This window comes from Passer montanus, unplaced genomic scaffold (assembly GCF_014805655.1).
Source record: "Passer montanus isolate IOZ18808 unplaced genomic scaffold, ASM1480565v1 scaffold177, whole genome shotgun sequence".
Lineage (NCBI taxonomy): Eukaryota > Metazoa > Chordata > Aves > Passeriformes > Passeridae > Passer > Passer montanus.
In genome coordinates this window covers 144,362-158,350 of record NW_024365048.1, presented here as the reverse complement: position 1 = coordinate 158,350, position 13,989 = coordinate 144,362, and the positions used below count along the sequence as shown (strand labels likewise).

Here is a 13,989-nt window from a genome sequence, read left to right as displayed (position 1 = left end):
GGCGCCGCCGCGTCCGCGGCTCCTGCGGCCCGTCCCGCCGCGCCGTGCCGAGTGCCAGGGCCGCCCACCACCGGGCCCAGGGCGGGCGGGCTGGGCCGGTCGGGACCGCCGGTCCCGGGGACGGAGCCCCGTCCGCATCTCGCGGCCCGCGGGAATCCATCGCCTCCCCTGGGCGTTATCCCCCGGGACACCGGGGTGTGCGACCCCCGGGACACCGGGACACCGGGCTGCGGGAGCCCCGGGACACCGGGACACCGGGCTGTGGGAGCCCCGGGACACCGGGATAACGGGCTGTGCGACCCCCGGGACACCGGGCTGTGCGACCCCCGGGACACCGGGGTAACGGGCTGTGGGAGCCTCGGGACACCGGGATAATGGGCTGTGGGACTCCTGGGACACCCAGATAACGGGCTGTGGGACACCGAGACGCCGGGACACCGGGCTGTGCGACCCCCGGGACACGGGATAATGGGCTGTGGGACCCCCGGGATAACGGGCTGTGGGACCCCCGGGACCCCCGGGACACCGGGCTGCGGGGCCCTCGGCGCTGCCGTGCGCGGGGGCTCTGGGCCGGGGAGGTGCCACCCCAAGGCCGTGCTCCTCTCCCGCAGCTCTCGGTGACCCCCAGGCGCTGGGCTGGTTTGGGGCAGGAGCAGCCCGTTTGTGCCCCGGGGTTGGTTTGGGTTCCGTGTCTCCCCACGTCCGTACATCCTTCTCAGGGCTGGAATTCCCCTCGCCCTCGCCGTGCCCCCGGGGTGGCACCGTGGGGTCCCAGATAATTGCTCCCTGGCTGCTCCAGTGGGATCCAGCCCATAAAAAGCTGAAACAGGCTGATTCCCAAACCTGAACAAATTGTGTTACCTGTGGGGGTTCTATGGGACCCTCTTGGCCTCCCACATGGGAAATGTGTGTCCAGAGGGGCTGCTTCCCACCAGTTTCCTCTAAATGTCACCACAGTTCCAAGGCCGGTGCAGGATCCTGAATTCCTCTGTCAGTACCCTAGCAAGCCAATGGGAATTCTGGGTTTTTCCATCAATATTACAGCAAACCCACCTGGCATCCCAAGTTCCTCCACTGACAGCCCATCAAGCCCACCTGAAATCCAGAGTTTCTCCATCAGCATCCTTGGAATCTCAAGGTCCTCCATCAGTATCCCACCCAGCCCTGCTGGAATCCCGAGTTCCTCCCCAGCTGAGGCTCTGGGCCCCCACTCTGACCCCCACATCTCCCCCCACTGGTTCCTGCTCCCGACTTGCCTGCAGCTCACCCAGAGACCCTTTATCTGTGAGGAAAGGGCCAAAGGCCCGTTGGGAGGAGAGGGGCTCTGCTTTCCCTCAGGCTGGGATCTCCACGGAAATCCAGGGCCCATGCCCTGGTCAGCAGGAGCTGCTGGTGCTGCTGGGATTTTCTGGAGACTCGTTTGTGGATAACCGTGGGGTGGTGGGTTTTGGTCTCTCTGAGCACCTTTCCTGGCCCCCAGCACTGCCCAGATCCGGTTGGAGCTTGGATTGTCCCTCTTCAATCACTTCCAAGTGCCTCCGGGCTCTGTGTGGACACTGGCAGATAAAATCGGGCTGTGTGACCCGTTCCAGGTCACTCTGTGCTCCAGGCTGGGCTGGGCAGGCCCTGGCGGCTGGGATGTGCCCAGAGGAGCAGGAGTCAGCTCCTCAGGGCAGGGATATCCAGGGAGAGCAGGAGTCAGCTCCTGGGGACAGGGATAGCCAGAGGAGCAGGAGTCAGCTCCTGGGGACATGGAAATCCAGAACTCCACATACACCTGGCACTGGCTTTCCCTCCTGGAAGGCTTCTCCTCCCCAGAGACACTAAGAAAGTGTCTTTTAAAAAAGACTTTTACTCTTTGTAACCCAAATCCCCTCCCCATGCCGCCTCCTCCCCCACTTCCAAGGAATTGAAGCTTGTGGATTTTCTGAATGATCTGATAAATCCTCATTCAAAGAAAAGAAGGAAAGGGCTTTTCCACGTCCTTTCCCCCATGTCCTGCCACCACTGTCTTGGTTTGATGTGGGACCAGTCCCAGGTCACTCCTGGTCACTCCTGGGTCACTCCCAGGGCAGAACTCCTTGCTGTGAGTTCAGGCTAAAGGGGAATACTTGGTTTTTAAACCACAGACTTAGAGATAAGGAATGGCAATACCTGGGTTTACGTTTATGTTTAAGAGCTGTGGACAGGGATGACCTGGATGCAAATTTAAAGGGGTAAGGATGGGGAATATCTTGGCTTTAAATTTATGTTAAAGCAATAGGGATGAGGAATATATTGAATTAAATTTGCATTTTAGAGCTCTGGATAGTGAATATCTGGTATTTAATACATAAATATAAATTAGAGTGAAAGAGTTAAAACCCAGAAATCTTGATTAAAATTTAAGGCTAAATACACCAGGATGATGAATGCCTGGACTGAAATGTAGAGATCAGGATGGGGAACACCTGGATCTATGATGGGATCTCAGTGACGAGCATGGGGAACACCTGAGTTCCTGAGTTCATTTGAAGGGATGAGCCTCTGGAATCTTTCCAGAGCTGCCATGGATCCCAGGCACATTTGGGGGGTTTGGTCAGGTGGGTCCTGGTGTGGGGGGCTCGGGTCTGTGGGGGAGGATTCACCCAAGGTGGGTCTGGGGGAGCACCAGGGCTTGGGGAGGGGATGTGGTGGGGTGTGTGCACGTCCTTCATTCCTCCCATCTGGATCCACTTCCTTCCTTCCTGCCAGGACCCCTTTCCCCACCCCTGGATCCCTTCCCAGCCCAGCTGCCGCTCTGAGGGCTCTGGGATGGAGTCAGGAGCAGCTCTGGGCAAACCAGTATTGCCCATGTGCACCGGGGCTGGAAATTCCTTGTGCCCCGATAATCTGTGTTAATGAATCCCTGTGCCCCGATAATCTGTGTTAATTAGTTACTGTGCCCTGATAATCTGTGCTAATGAATCCCCGTGCCCTGATAATCCGTGTTAGTGAATCACTTTTGCCCAGATAACCCATATCAGTTCATTACAGTGCCCTGATAATTAGGATCAGTTAATCAACTTGACCTGAGAATATTAATCATTTTCCCCTATAATTTGCATTTATGAGTCATTTGTGCCCACACAAATCTGCACTAATTCTCCATTTTCCCTAATAACGTGCAGTAATTCCCCATTTTTCCCAGACAATCTGCATTAAATCATCATCTTTGCCCAGACAATCCATATTTATCGTTTTATCCAGATCATCTGGATTAATTAATTTTTTTTGCTCCCATCATCTGTATTATTAATAATATGTTTTTTCCCCAATAACATGCCCTAATCCCCATTTCTCCCAGATGATTTGCCCCAAGCCCCAGCTTTTCCAAGATAACTGCCCCCAAACCCTATTCTTCCCAAAAAAACTGCCCTAATCCCCATTTTTCCTCAACAACACAACCTAGTCCTGTCCCTCCCTGTTCTGGCCCTGGTGCTGCCTGGTGCCCGTCCTGGTGTCCCTGTCCCATGGCAGTGTCCATGTCCCACTGTCCCCGTCCCACCACAGTGTCCCCATCCCATGGTGATGTCCTCGTCCCACTGCAGTGTCCCTGTGCCACGGCAGTGTCCCTGTCCCGGTGTCCATGTCCCAGTGTCCCTGTGTCACAGCGGTGTCCCAGTATCCCTGTCCCATGGCAGTGTCCCTGTCCCAGTGTCCCTGTCCCATGGTGGTGTCCCTGTGCCATGGCAGTGTCCCTGTGCCATGGCAGTGTCCCAGTGTCCCTGTGCCACGGCGGTGTCCCTTTCCCAGTGTCTCTGTCCCACAGCAGTGTCCCTGTGCCACAGCAGTGTCCCTGTCCCACAGCAATGTCCCTGTCCCACGGCAGTGTCCCTGTCCTACAGTCCACAGCAGTGTCCTTGTGCCACAGCAGTGTCCCTGTCCCACGGCGGTGTCTCTGTCACACGGCGGTGTCCCAGTCCCAGTGTCTCTGTCCCACGGCAGTGTCCCTGTCCCAGTGTCCCTGTCCCACGGCGGTGTCCCTGCCCCGCAGGCCCGGCATGATGCGGTTCCCGCGGCTCCTGCTGTGCCTGGGCGTGTGGGCGCTGTGCGGCTCGGCCAAGCCCACGGAGCGCAAGGAGCGGGTGGTGCGCGAGGCCCCGCTCAGCGCCCGCGAGCACGACGACGCCCAGAGCTTCGACTACGACCACGACGCCTTCCTGGGCGCCGAGGAGGCCAAGAGCTTCGACCAGCTCACCCCGGAGGAGAGCAAGGAGCGCCTGGGGTAAGGACAGCGTGGAGCGGGAGTGCAGCCACACGCGCACGCTCCCCCTGCGGGAGGCCCCGCTGCCGGCCTAGGAATTCCCCAAAGCCACCCGAGCCATTTCCTGTGCCAGGCATTCCCCAAAACTCCAGAGCAGACGGGGGTTCTGCACTGTGCTGTGCTCGCTCCCCGTTCTCCGGGTGCCTCTGGAGCCCCTGGGATCACTCAGTTGGAAGTTGGTTGGCAGTTGGGAAAATAGAGCCTGTGTGGCAATTCCCCCTCCAGGGTCTCCGCTGGGACCCCAGGATGGCTGTGCCTCCCCTCAGATCCAGGATGGCCAGGTTTGCCCTGGGATCCAGCCGTGCCTCCCCTGGGATCCATCCATGCCTCCCCTGGGATCTGCCTGTGCTTCCCCTGGGATCTGCCCGGGATGGTTCCCCTGGGATCTGGCCGTGCCTCCCCTGGGATCTGGCCCTGCCTTCCCTGGGATATGGCTGCACCTCCCCTGGGATCTGCCCGTGCTTCCCCTGGGATCTGCCCGGGATGGTTCCCCTGGGATCCGGCCATGCCTCCCCTGGGATCCGGCCATGCCTCCCCTGGGATCTGGCTGTTCTTCCCCTGGGATCTGGCCCGGGATGGTTCCGGAGCTGTGCAGGGCCGGGTGTCCCCGCAGCAGCTGCTGCTGCAGTTGTTCTGGGGCTCGGGGGGGCTCAAACCAGGGAAGTGCAGCCTCCAGCAGGGTGGGGGGGCCTGGGGGATGGAGGCTCCCTGGGGAGCTTGGGACACTGGATGCTGGGCTCCAGTCATCTTGGAACTGGGTGCCTTTGGCTGTGTATTCATGAATGGTTTGTGTGGGAAGGGACTTCAGAGCCCCTCCAGTGCCACCCTGCCATGGCAGGGACACCTCCACTGTGCCAGGCTGCTCCAGCCCCAGTGTCCAGCCTGGCCCTGGGCACTGCCAGGGTTGCAGGGGCAGCCACAGCTGCTCTGGGCACCTGTGCCAGCCCCTGCTCACCCTCCCAGCCAGGAATTCCTTCCCAAGATTCCACCTGAATCTCTCCTTTTTTCATCAAACTTGATTTTTTCAGCCAAGCATCCCAACCTTGCTGCTGCTGGAGCAGCACCTACCACAGCCCATGGTGAATTTTGGGCTGTTTCTTGGGAATGGTGCTCCCTGAGGGGAAAGAAAAGCTCAACCACATGTGGGTGCTGGGGACACTTCCAGAGGGAGCCAATTCCCACAGTGGGATGTGCAGGGCAGGGGGTGCCAGGTTCCATCCATCCCTATGGATCATCCACTCCCAAAGTGGGAAGGAGGTGCTGGCCTCTCCCCCAGAACTTCATGGCTGGAGGGAATTGGGAATTTCCTCCCTCCAGGGACAATTTAAACTGGAAAACCCCTTGATCTCTTGGAGCCAGGCCCTGGTTGCTCCACAAGCTCTGAAATATAGGATCCAGGAGGCTTTGTGCCTCCTTTTTTGCCTGCTGGCACAATCAGAGGGAGCGCCTCGATGCCCCTGGAGCAGCGTCAGATCCGAGGGAAGCTGGGCCTCCCCCGATGCCAGGGCTGCGATCCCAGAGCTGTCACGGCTCAATCCCATTGTTCTGCCGAGTTACCCGGAACGCCTTTCCACCGGGATTTACCGCAAACAGCCCCAGGCCGTCCGCAGGGCCAGCTCTGCCATCCCGAGCGGAGGGGCTTCCATGGGCCCCTTGTCACGGTGCCTTCAGAGCTCTGTGCCCCAGCGGGCTGTGCCGCTGTTCCAGGCTCTGCTCCCTGCTGCCCTGGGGCCGGCGCTGGCAGCGCTGCCCGGGCGTCCCTTGGAGCGGGCAGTGGGAACGGAGAGCGGAGAGCAGCTGCCTGCCCCAACATCTGCTGCCCGCCCTTGCAGGGGCTTTGGGAAAGCGCTGCCCTGGGAAAGCAGCCGGGAGCAGCTGGTGCCAGCCCCCGGAGCAGGGTGGGGAGGAGGGCTGCGAGCTTCCTGAGCACTGCTCTGGCCTGGAGAGGGTTTGGCTTCCCTGGGAAGCTGTTCCCTAATTAACCCCGTAGAAACTGCCCTGGAAAAACTGCCTGGCCATCAACCCCTCCCGGCTCTGGTCCTCCATTCCAGGGATTTTCCCTAATAAATCCCGTTGCCGGTGGTGTACCTTCTTGGGAGAGGGAAACACGGAATTTTTTTCCCTGAAATAGGAAGGATTTGATAGATTTATTTGTGGTTCATATATTTACATGGACAAACGTTTAATATCCATGTGATGTTTTACATAATCCTATGCAGAATTTTAGAATATTGATTTTATGATATTGATTATAATATTGACTTGTTATATATTTATATGGAAAATTCTGAATATTATGTGACATTTTGCATATTTCTGTGTTTGATCAGAAATATCAGAAGGGACACTTTGCACATTGATATATACAATTCTGAAATATTTCTATAATATTTCACATATTTCTGCATAAATTTGGGCACTATTGATGAGCTGGTTTTTATATTTACATATTTATTTTATATATTTCTCTTTAAAATTACTCAGGTTTCCAAGCCCTGCCCACTGCCCCTACTCTGGCCTCTCACTGTCAGAGCTAAATTCCACATTTTCCCCTTGTTCTTCCAGTCTCTCTCCAGCTTCTCATTCCAGGAACATCCTTTGTGGCACAGAGGAATTCCTGGTTTTCCTAGACCAAGGCAATTCTGAAACACAGAAACCTGGGTGTGAGCGTGGGTGGCTCCGGTGCCCGGTTTTCCCTTTGCATCAATATTTTTGGAATTAATAGTCCTAGCGGTGATCTAAAATTTAAAATTCCGTATTTTCCACCTGTCTTCTAAAATTCCTCAAATACCTGGGCTGGAGGTCAGGATTCCCGAACTGTTTTCCGTTAAACCTTCATGTTAGAGGAAAAAACCGGGATCCTGCTTCAGCAGACAAAGGATTTTGGGACTGTTATCGCTGATTTTCACCCGAGCAGCCCAGAAGTTGCCCAGCACCGAGGCGGGCGTGCTCCGGGAGCGAGCGCTGCGGATCAGGCAGCCCCCACCCCCCGGCTCCATCTGCCCCTGGATCCTGCATTCCTGCCGGCCTTTCCTACAGCTGCTGCTAAAAATAACGGAGGCACGCGGCTCTGGGGCTGGCTCCGGTGTCTGCCCCGGGCAGCGGGCGGGACCGGCCCGGCACCGCGGCCGCTCTGCTCCGCTGGGCTTGGGCGGCTCCGGTTCCTCCGCAGAGCCAAACTCCCCGGGTTCAGCAGAAATGTGCGTCCCTGCTCCTCGCCCGGCGCACACGCAGATGGAGCTTTCCTAAGGTTTAACAGGGGAGGTTTTCCCCTAAAATGTGTAATTCCTGAAGGAACCAAAACCTGAGTGGTTCAGGAGTGGCCAAGCTGGTGATTCCCGAGTCTGAGCCAGTGTTTTCTGTGTCCAAAACAGAGTTCTGGCAGCTGACCTTGCTTTACGGCAGCTAACCCAAATGTTGGTTTTGAAGATAAACTTTTCAAATGGTTGAATTTGCAAATTTTATAACCACCTCAAACTTTCTCCTGGCGTCACCAGGAGAGGCAGAGCCAATATTCCTGTTTTTAATATAAATATGGGTGTTTACTCATCACCTGCACTGTCTTGGTCAAAGGATGCATGGATGGGTCTTTCCAGGGGCTTAAAAGGAAGTTTTCCCCCTAAAACTCATAATTTCTGAAGAAACCAAAACCTGAGTGATCCAAAAGTGGCCAAGCCAGGGATTTTCATATCTGAGCCAAAGTTTTGGCAGCTGAACTATACATTGGTTTTAAGGATGAACTCTCCAAATGGTTGAATTCCCAAATTCTGTAATGACCTCAACTTGCCCCCTCTGCCCCTTCCCATTCCCTCCCTGCTAACCTCTCGTTTTTTTAACTTTTGCTGCATTTTTGTGTTTCCTACAGGAAGATTGTAGGGAAAATAGATGAGGATGGAGATGGTTTTGTGACAGTGGAGGAGCTGAAGGCCTGGATCAAGTTTGCCCAAAAGCGCTGGATTTACGAGGATGTGGAGCGCCAGTGGAAGGGCCATGACCTCAATGAGGACGGGCTTGTTTCCTGGGAGGAGTATAAAAATGCCACCTATGGATATATCCTGGGTAGGTCCTGGCTCTTGGGATGGGCCTTTCCTGGAACCAGCAGCTGGGATGTCCTGCTCTGCTTTGGGGTGGAGGCGGATTGGGATGGGCTCGTGGCACAGTGGTCAGGGGTTGGGATGGGCTCGTGGCACAGTGGTCAGGGATTGGGATGGGCTCGTGGCACAGTGGTCAGCGGGTGGTCAGGGGTTGGGATGGGCTCGTGGCACAGTGGTCAGCGGGTGATCATGGATCAGGGTGGACTCATGGAGTGATCGTCGGTGGGATGGACGTGGATCCAGGTGAGGTTGTGGTGGAGGGGGACTTTGGGGCCTGGATTAGGGAGGCCCAGAGGAAGTTGTGATTGAGAGTGTGGAGTGGTGCTGGGCTGGCACTTGGCTGGCCTGAGATGGATTTGTCCCCTGGGATAAGCACAGGAATATGATGTAGGTTGTGGCCTTGGTATATGTGGGGCCAGCTGGAGCAGATGTCCCCAATATGTTACATTTTAAAACCTCTAAAACTACAAATTGACCTCCTGGTGGCATTAGCAAAGAGAAATCCAAGAAAAAGAACCCAAAATACATGGAAGTCTCCCCAGTGGAAAGTTTACACGCCCCACACCCTCCTTTTCCCCTCTGCAGCCACACTTGGGCATTATTAATGTCCCTGGTGACAAATGCAGCTCTGGGCTGAATCCAGGTGATTTTGGGATGAATGGCCTGTGGGAATGGGGGTTTCCAGCCTTTTGGAGTTCCTGGCTTGTGGGGGAATTTGGGACCTGCAGGTGGAACCCACTGATCTCCGGCTGTGGATCCACCTTGGTGTGTCCATTGTGTCCCTAAACCCAAAAAAACTCTAGCAGAGATTTCAGTTTCTTTCCCTTGTCCTGGGAGCAGTGTTGGACCCCAGAACTGGGGGATTTTGGGACATGTGCTGGGCCAGCAGTGTGGCACAGCTTCAGACATCCCTGGGAGTGAGGGAAGCAGCAGCTCTTTTGGGGTTAAAACCTTAAACCCTCAAGCCCTGTGCCAGCTCTGGCCTCCAGCACTGTAGACTTGCCCGGGTGGAGGAGCTGCAGCTCTGGAGTGTCGAATCCATTCTAATTTCCTAAATATTGCCAAAAATAGTCAAACTGCTCCGCGGGATGTGCAGAGGGGGAGCTGCAGCACAGGAGGCTCATCCATCTCCCTGGGGATCAGGGAGGATCTGGATTTGCTGTGCTGGTGGCCACCCTGGTGGCACCCCTGGGCTGGGGCAGCACCTCCCAGACCTCCCTTTGCCATGGGTTTCTGGGGTCTGGGCTAATCTGCCTCTGTAAATCCGGCCTGGAAGGGGACAGAGAGGTCTGGGGAGGGTTTGAGCATGTTTGAGGGGTCTGGGGTGGCATTTCGGACCTGCAGGTGTCGGATAGGGAGAAGTGTGAACATTAACCAGGAAAAGCCTTAATGAGAGAACCCTGAGTTAACAGAACCCCTCAATGAGCTGAAGGAGCAGTTCCCTCCTGCAGTCTGGCGGTGTGTGGGGCGTGCCCAGCCCCCAGCAGGGCTGGTTCCAGAGCTGGAGCAGTGCTGGAGGCTGCTGCCCTTGGCAGGCCTGGTGGAGCCTCCACTCGTGCTGCTCCCACATACTTGTGTCCTTACGGAGCGCCGGGAGGATCCTGCCTCACGCTCTGGCTCCGGCTCCTCTCGGCAGGAATTGCTTTTCCACAGCTCCCTGCTGCTAAAATGTTCCCCTGTCTTCTCCTCGCTGCCCTCCCTGGCCACAGTGGGGCTGGAATGCCTCTGGAAGTGCCTCCTGAGTGTTGACCCGTGGCCAAGGGATGCGTGGGACCAGGCATTGCCCTCGGCTGCTCTGGAGGGTCCAGAATGTGGTGTTTTGTCAGCAAAACGAGATGCTGGGAGTGGTTTTATTAATTAATTAATTACACACGATGATGAGTCACTGGGTGGCCCCCAGCAGTGTCACAGAGCAGTGTGGGGTTCTGCTGGGGGGAGTCCTGGGAAGCAGGGAATATCAAGTGATAAACGTCCAGGAGCTTCATCTGAGACTGGAAATTCCTTTGAAACTCCCTTCAAAATCAGATTATCATCATCATCATCACCACCACTCCTGTTTTTGTTAATTCCTCAATCCCATGGTGGGGTCCAAAACCAGGACACAAGATGTTGGGTTGAGTTTGTGGGTTTGCTGCCATACTCTGAGCAAAACCTCCAGCTCTGTCTGCTTCCCCTCCGTCTGCTCCCCCAAGCCTCTCCCGGCCCAGGGACCAAGGCAAGAAGTAACTTGTGGGGGTTTGGGAGGGTTTAACCCTTTTTAACCCATCTGTCCCCCCCCACTATCCCCCATCAAACCCATTAATTAGCCCAACAGCAATTAAGAATCATCTGTTAATGGCACTGGTCCTGCAGGTTTCCTTGTTCGGGGCTATGCTCCTCTCAAGGCAAAACCTTGGGAACAGAATGGGGAATTTAGGGTTCATTCTGCCCTAGAGCTGCCTTAAAGTCAAAGTCTTTGGATATTTAATGGATGCTCCAGAGCTCCTTAATCCCGAGCCCCTTAATCCAGGGCTCCCCAATGCCTGCCTTTTGTCCCAGCTAACAGAGCAGGGACACAGGGGCTTTTGGACCTTGTTATTAGATGGGGCCTGGCTCTGGTTTAACATAAGCAGAGCGTGGCAGTGTCCCCCAGGATCCTTGTTCTCCACGGGCTGCTGGACACTGCTGTGTCCGGAACTGCTGCGGGGCTGTGCCAAGCGGCCACGCGTGCCCCGCGGTCCCACCCGGCCCATGCCTCCTGCCCTGCCACTGCCAGCAGCCAGTGAGATCCCCTTACACATTCCCCTCCCAAAATAGTTCACGTTGAGCCTCTGGCCGTGCCGGCCAAAGCCCCCAAGCCCTGTCTTTTGGGGCCTCTCCCTGGGAATGTCATGATCCCAGGGCTTCCGCAGCTCCTCCTCCTCCTGGGAGTGGGCACGGGAGAGAAGTGGTGGCTGCAATTGAGCTTTTGCTGGCAAAGCATCAGAAGGTCGTGCTGAGAGGGAGGAAGTTGAGTTTGAGGCTGGGTGGAGGATGTTGAGGTTGCTTTGAGGAAGTTGAGGCTGAGAAGGTTATGTTCAGGAGGCTGAGGTTGGGTTGGGGTGACGGTTGAGGTTGGGTTGGGGAGATCGAAGTTGTCTTGAGGTTGAGGTTGAGAGGAAGCTGAGGTTCAGTAGAGGAGGGAGAGCTTGAGCTGAGGTTGAGCTGAGACTGTTGAGTTGGGTCAGGCTGCGTTGGTGGTTATGGGTCCTCGCCCTGCCCGAGCTGACCCGGGTGCTCCTGTGCTCCCTCCCAGACGACCCGGACCCCGACGATGGCTTCAACTACAAGCAGATGATGGTGCGGGACGAGCGGCGCTTCAAGATGGCCGACAAGGACGGGGACCTGGCCGCCACCAAGGAGGAGTTCACGGCCTTCCTGCACCCCGAGGAGTACGACTACATGAAGGACATCGTTGTGCAGGTGGGGCCAGCACAGAGGCACTTTAGGAAGCTCTGGAGGCGGGTGGTCACTGAGGGGCAGGAATTGCCTCGGGCCTGGCTCACGCTGGCATCTTCTTGCAGGAAACCATGGAGGACATTGACAAGAACGGCGATGGTTTCATTGACCTGGAGGAGTACATTGGTGAGACACTGGTGCTGCTGCTGCTCCATGTCCTGTCCATGTCCCCTCAGTGTCCCTGTCCTGTGGGAGCCACTGCCACTGTGTCCTTCCCAGTCCTCCCCCTCACAGAATGTTCTCTCTCTCAACTGCCACCTGCCCCTAGGCCTCCACCAAGGATTTTCGGGTGAAATCGTGACCCAGGTGGTGCTCTGGGGTTTTGGGGATGGATTGAGGGAACTCAAGGCTTTGGGTCGATCCTTGGGGTGGGGACAGGGCCGTGGGGCCGATCCTGATCCTGCTGCCCCCGCAGGTGACATGTACAGCCAGGACGGTGATGCTGATGAGCCTGAGTGGGTGAAGACGGAGCGGGAGCAGTTCGTGGAGTTCCGCGACAAGAACCGGGATGGGAAGATGGACAAGGAGGAGACCAAGGATTGGATCCTGCCCTCGGACTACGACCACGCCGAGGCAGAGGCGCGGCACCTCGTCTATGAGTCCGACCAGGACAAGGTGGGCCAGCAGCTCCGGGGGTGTGGGGAGCGGGTGGAGGCGGGGGACATAGCGGGATGGAGCAATAGCGGGCTGTGGCGTTCCCTGCAGGACGGGAAGCTGACGCGGGAGGAGATCGTGGACAAGTCAGACCTGTTCGTGGGCAGCCAGGCCACGGACTTCGGGGAGGCGCTGGTGCGGCACGACGAGTTCTAGGCCCGAGGCCGGCACCCGCCTGTGGGCCCCGTCCCTCGCCGAGGCCGCTCCGCCGCCCAGAAACCCCGGCTCCCGGGGACGGGGTCGGGAAAGCCACACTCCCCCGGCACCTGGGGCTCGTCTCGTTGTGGGTTTTCCCCGGATTTTAACGACTTTTGGGTTATTTTTGTATGTTTTGGTTTTACCACGTGTGGGAACAGCTCCCCTGGCGCGGGGGCAGCGACGGGGCTGCCCGGGGCTGCGGGGCCAGGGGGCCTGGGGGGGAGTGGGAAGTTCACAGAGGGATTGGGATTGGAATTGCAGTTGGAATAAAAATTGGAATTGGAATTGGAATTAAAGTTGAAATTAAAATTGGAATTTGAATTGGACTGAAATTTGAATTAAAAATGGAATTGGAATTAAACATTGAAATCAAAGTTGAAAATTGAAATGGAATTGGAACCAAATAAGTGAAATTGAATTAAACTGAAACACTGATGTGAAATTGGAATGAAAAGTGAACATTGAAAACCCCCAAAACCGTCAGAGCAGCAGCAGGACCCAGGGGGTGACCCAGAGGTGACCCCAGGGAGGTTGGACCCTCCTCCCCTGTGGCTGCTCCGAGGGATCTGGGCAAGACCCTTCCCCCCAGCCCCGCTCCAAGTGCCTTGAATCCCCCAAACCTCTGGGGGAGGGCCTCATCCCACCCCGCTCTGGGACAGTTCCCAGGTTTTCTCTCTTCTGTGTTGTTTGTCCCCCTGCAGCCACCAGAGCTGTGTGGAATCGGGCCCGGCCGTCTCCAAATTCCCACGTTTTCCTTTAAATCCTTTCCCAAAGGTTTCCAAGGGCTGACCGGATCCTCCCATCTCCTCCTCCCCTTTCCACTCCTCCTTTTCCTCCCCTCCCTAAATCCAGTGGTAAGTGGGATGGGAATATGGCCCTATGCAAGGCTTGGGAATTTGGGAATGCTGGGGGTGATCCGGGAATGTCAGGGTTGGTTTGGAACACCAGGGATGATTTGGGACAGGAGAAGTGATTTTGGAACGCTGGGAAAGCCTCTGGCGCAGCCACGCAGCCCTGCAGCCCCTCTCCTAACATCCCCTGGCTCCCATCCGTGAGGATCTGGGGCCCTGTGACAACTCCAGACATGGATTTTTCGCCTCCTCCGGGTTTATTCCTTGGTTTTCTCCTCGGGCTGATTGAAGGGATCCGGATTGGTTGGAACTCAATAAAACTGTTCACCCCCCGATGGGCCGAGGGGGACAAACCCCAGTTCCCTGTTTTCCCCTGAACCAGGATCTGGGAGAGCCCCCTTGGACTGAGCCAGAAGGGTTCGGGGGGCGG

At 56.5% G+C, this 13,989-nt stretch overlaps 1 protein-coding gene across 1 annotated transcript in view; it reads left to right on the top strand.

Annotated features, from left to right (window-relative positions):
• CALU (calumenin) overlaps positions 1–13,912 on the top strand; it is a 14,763-nt gene extending 851 nt beyond the window's left edge. Inside the window, exons 2-7 of the mRNA XM_039704531.1 lie at positions 4,016–4,246; positions 8,151–8,344; positions 11,654–11,820; positions 11,922–11,982; positions 12,272–12,471; positions 12,562–13,912. Coding sequence (XP_039560465.1) covers positions 4,023–4,246; positions 8,151–8,344; positions 11,654–11,820; positions 11,922–11,982; positions 12,272–12,471; positions 12,562–12,666 — 951 coding nt within the window. The 5' untranslated portion in view covers positions 4,016–4,022 and the 3' untranslated portion in view covers positions 12,667–13,912. The remainder of the gene's footprint in view (positions 1–4,015; positions 4,247–8,150; positions 8,345–11,653; positions 11,821–11,921; positions 11,983–12,271; positions 12,472–12,561) is intronic.
• The last annotated feature ends 77 nt before the right edge of the window (positions 13,913–13,989 follow it).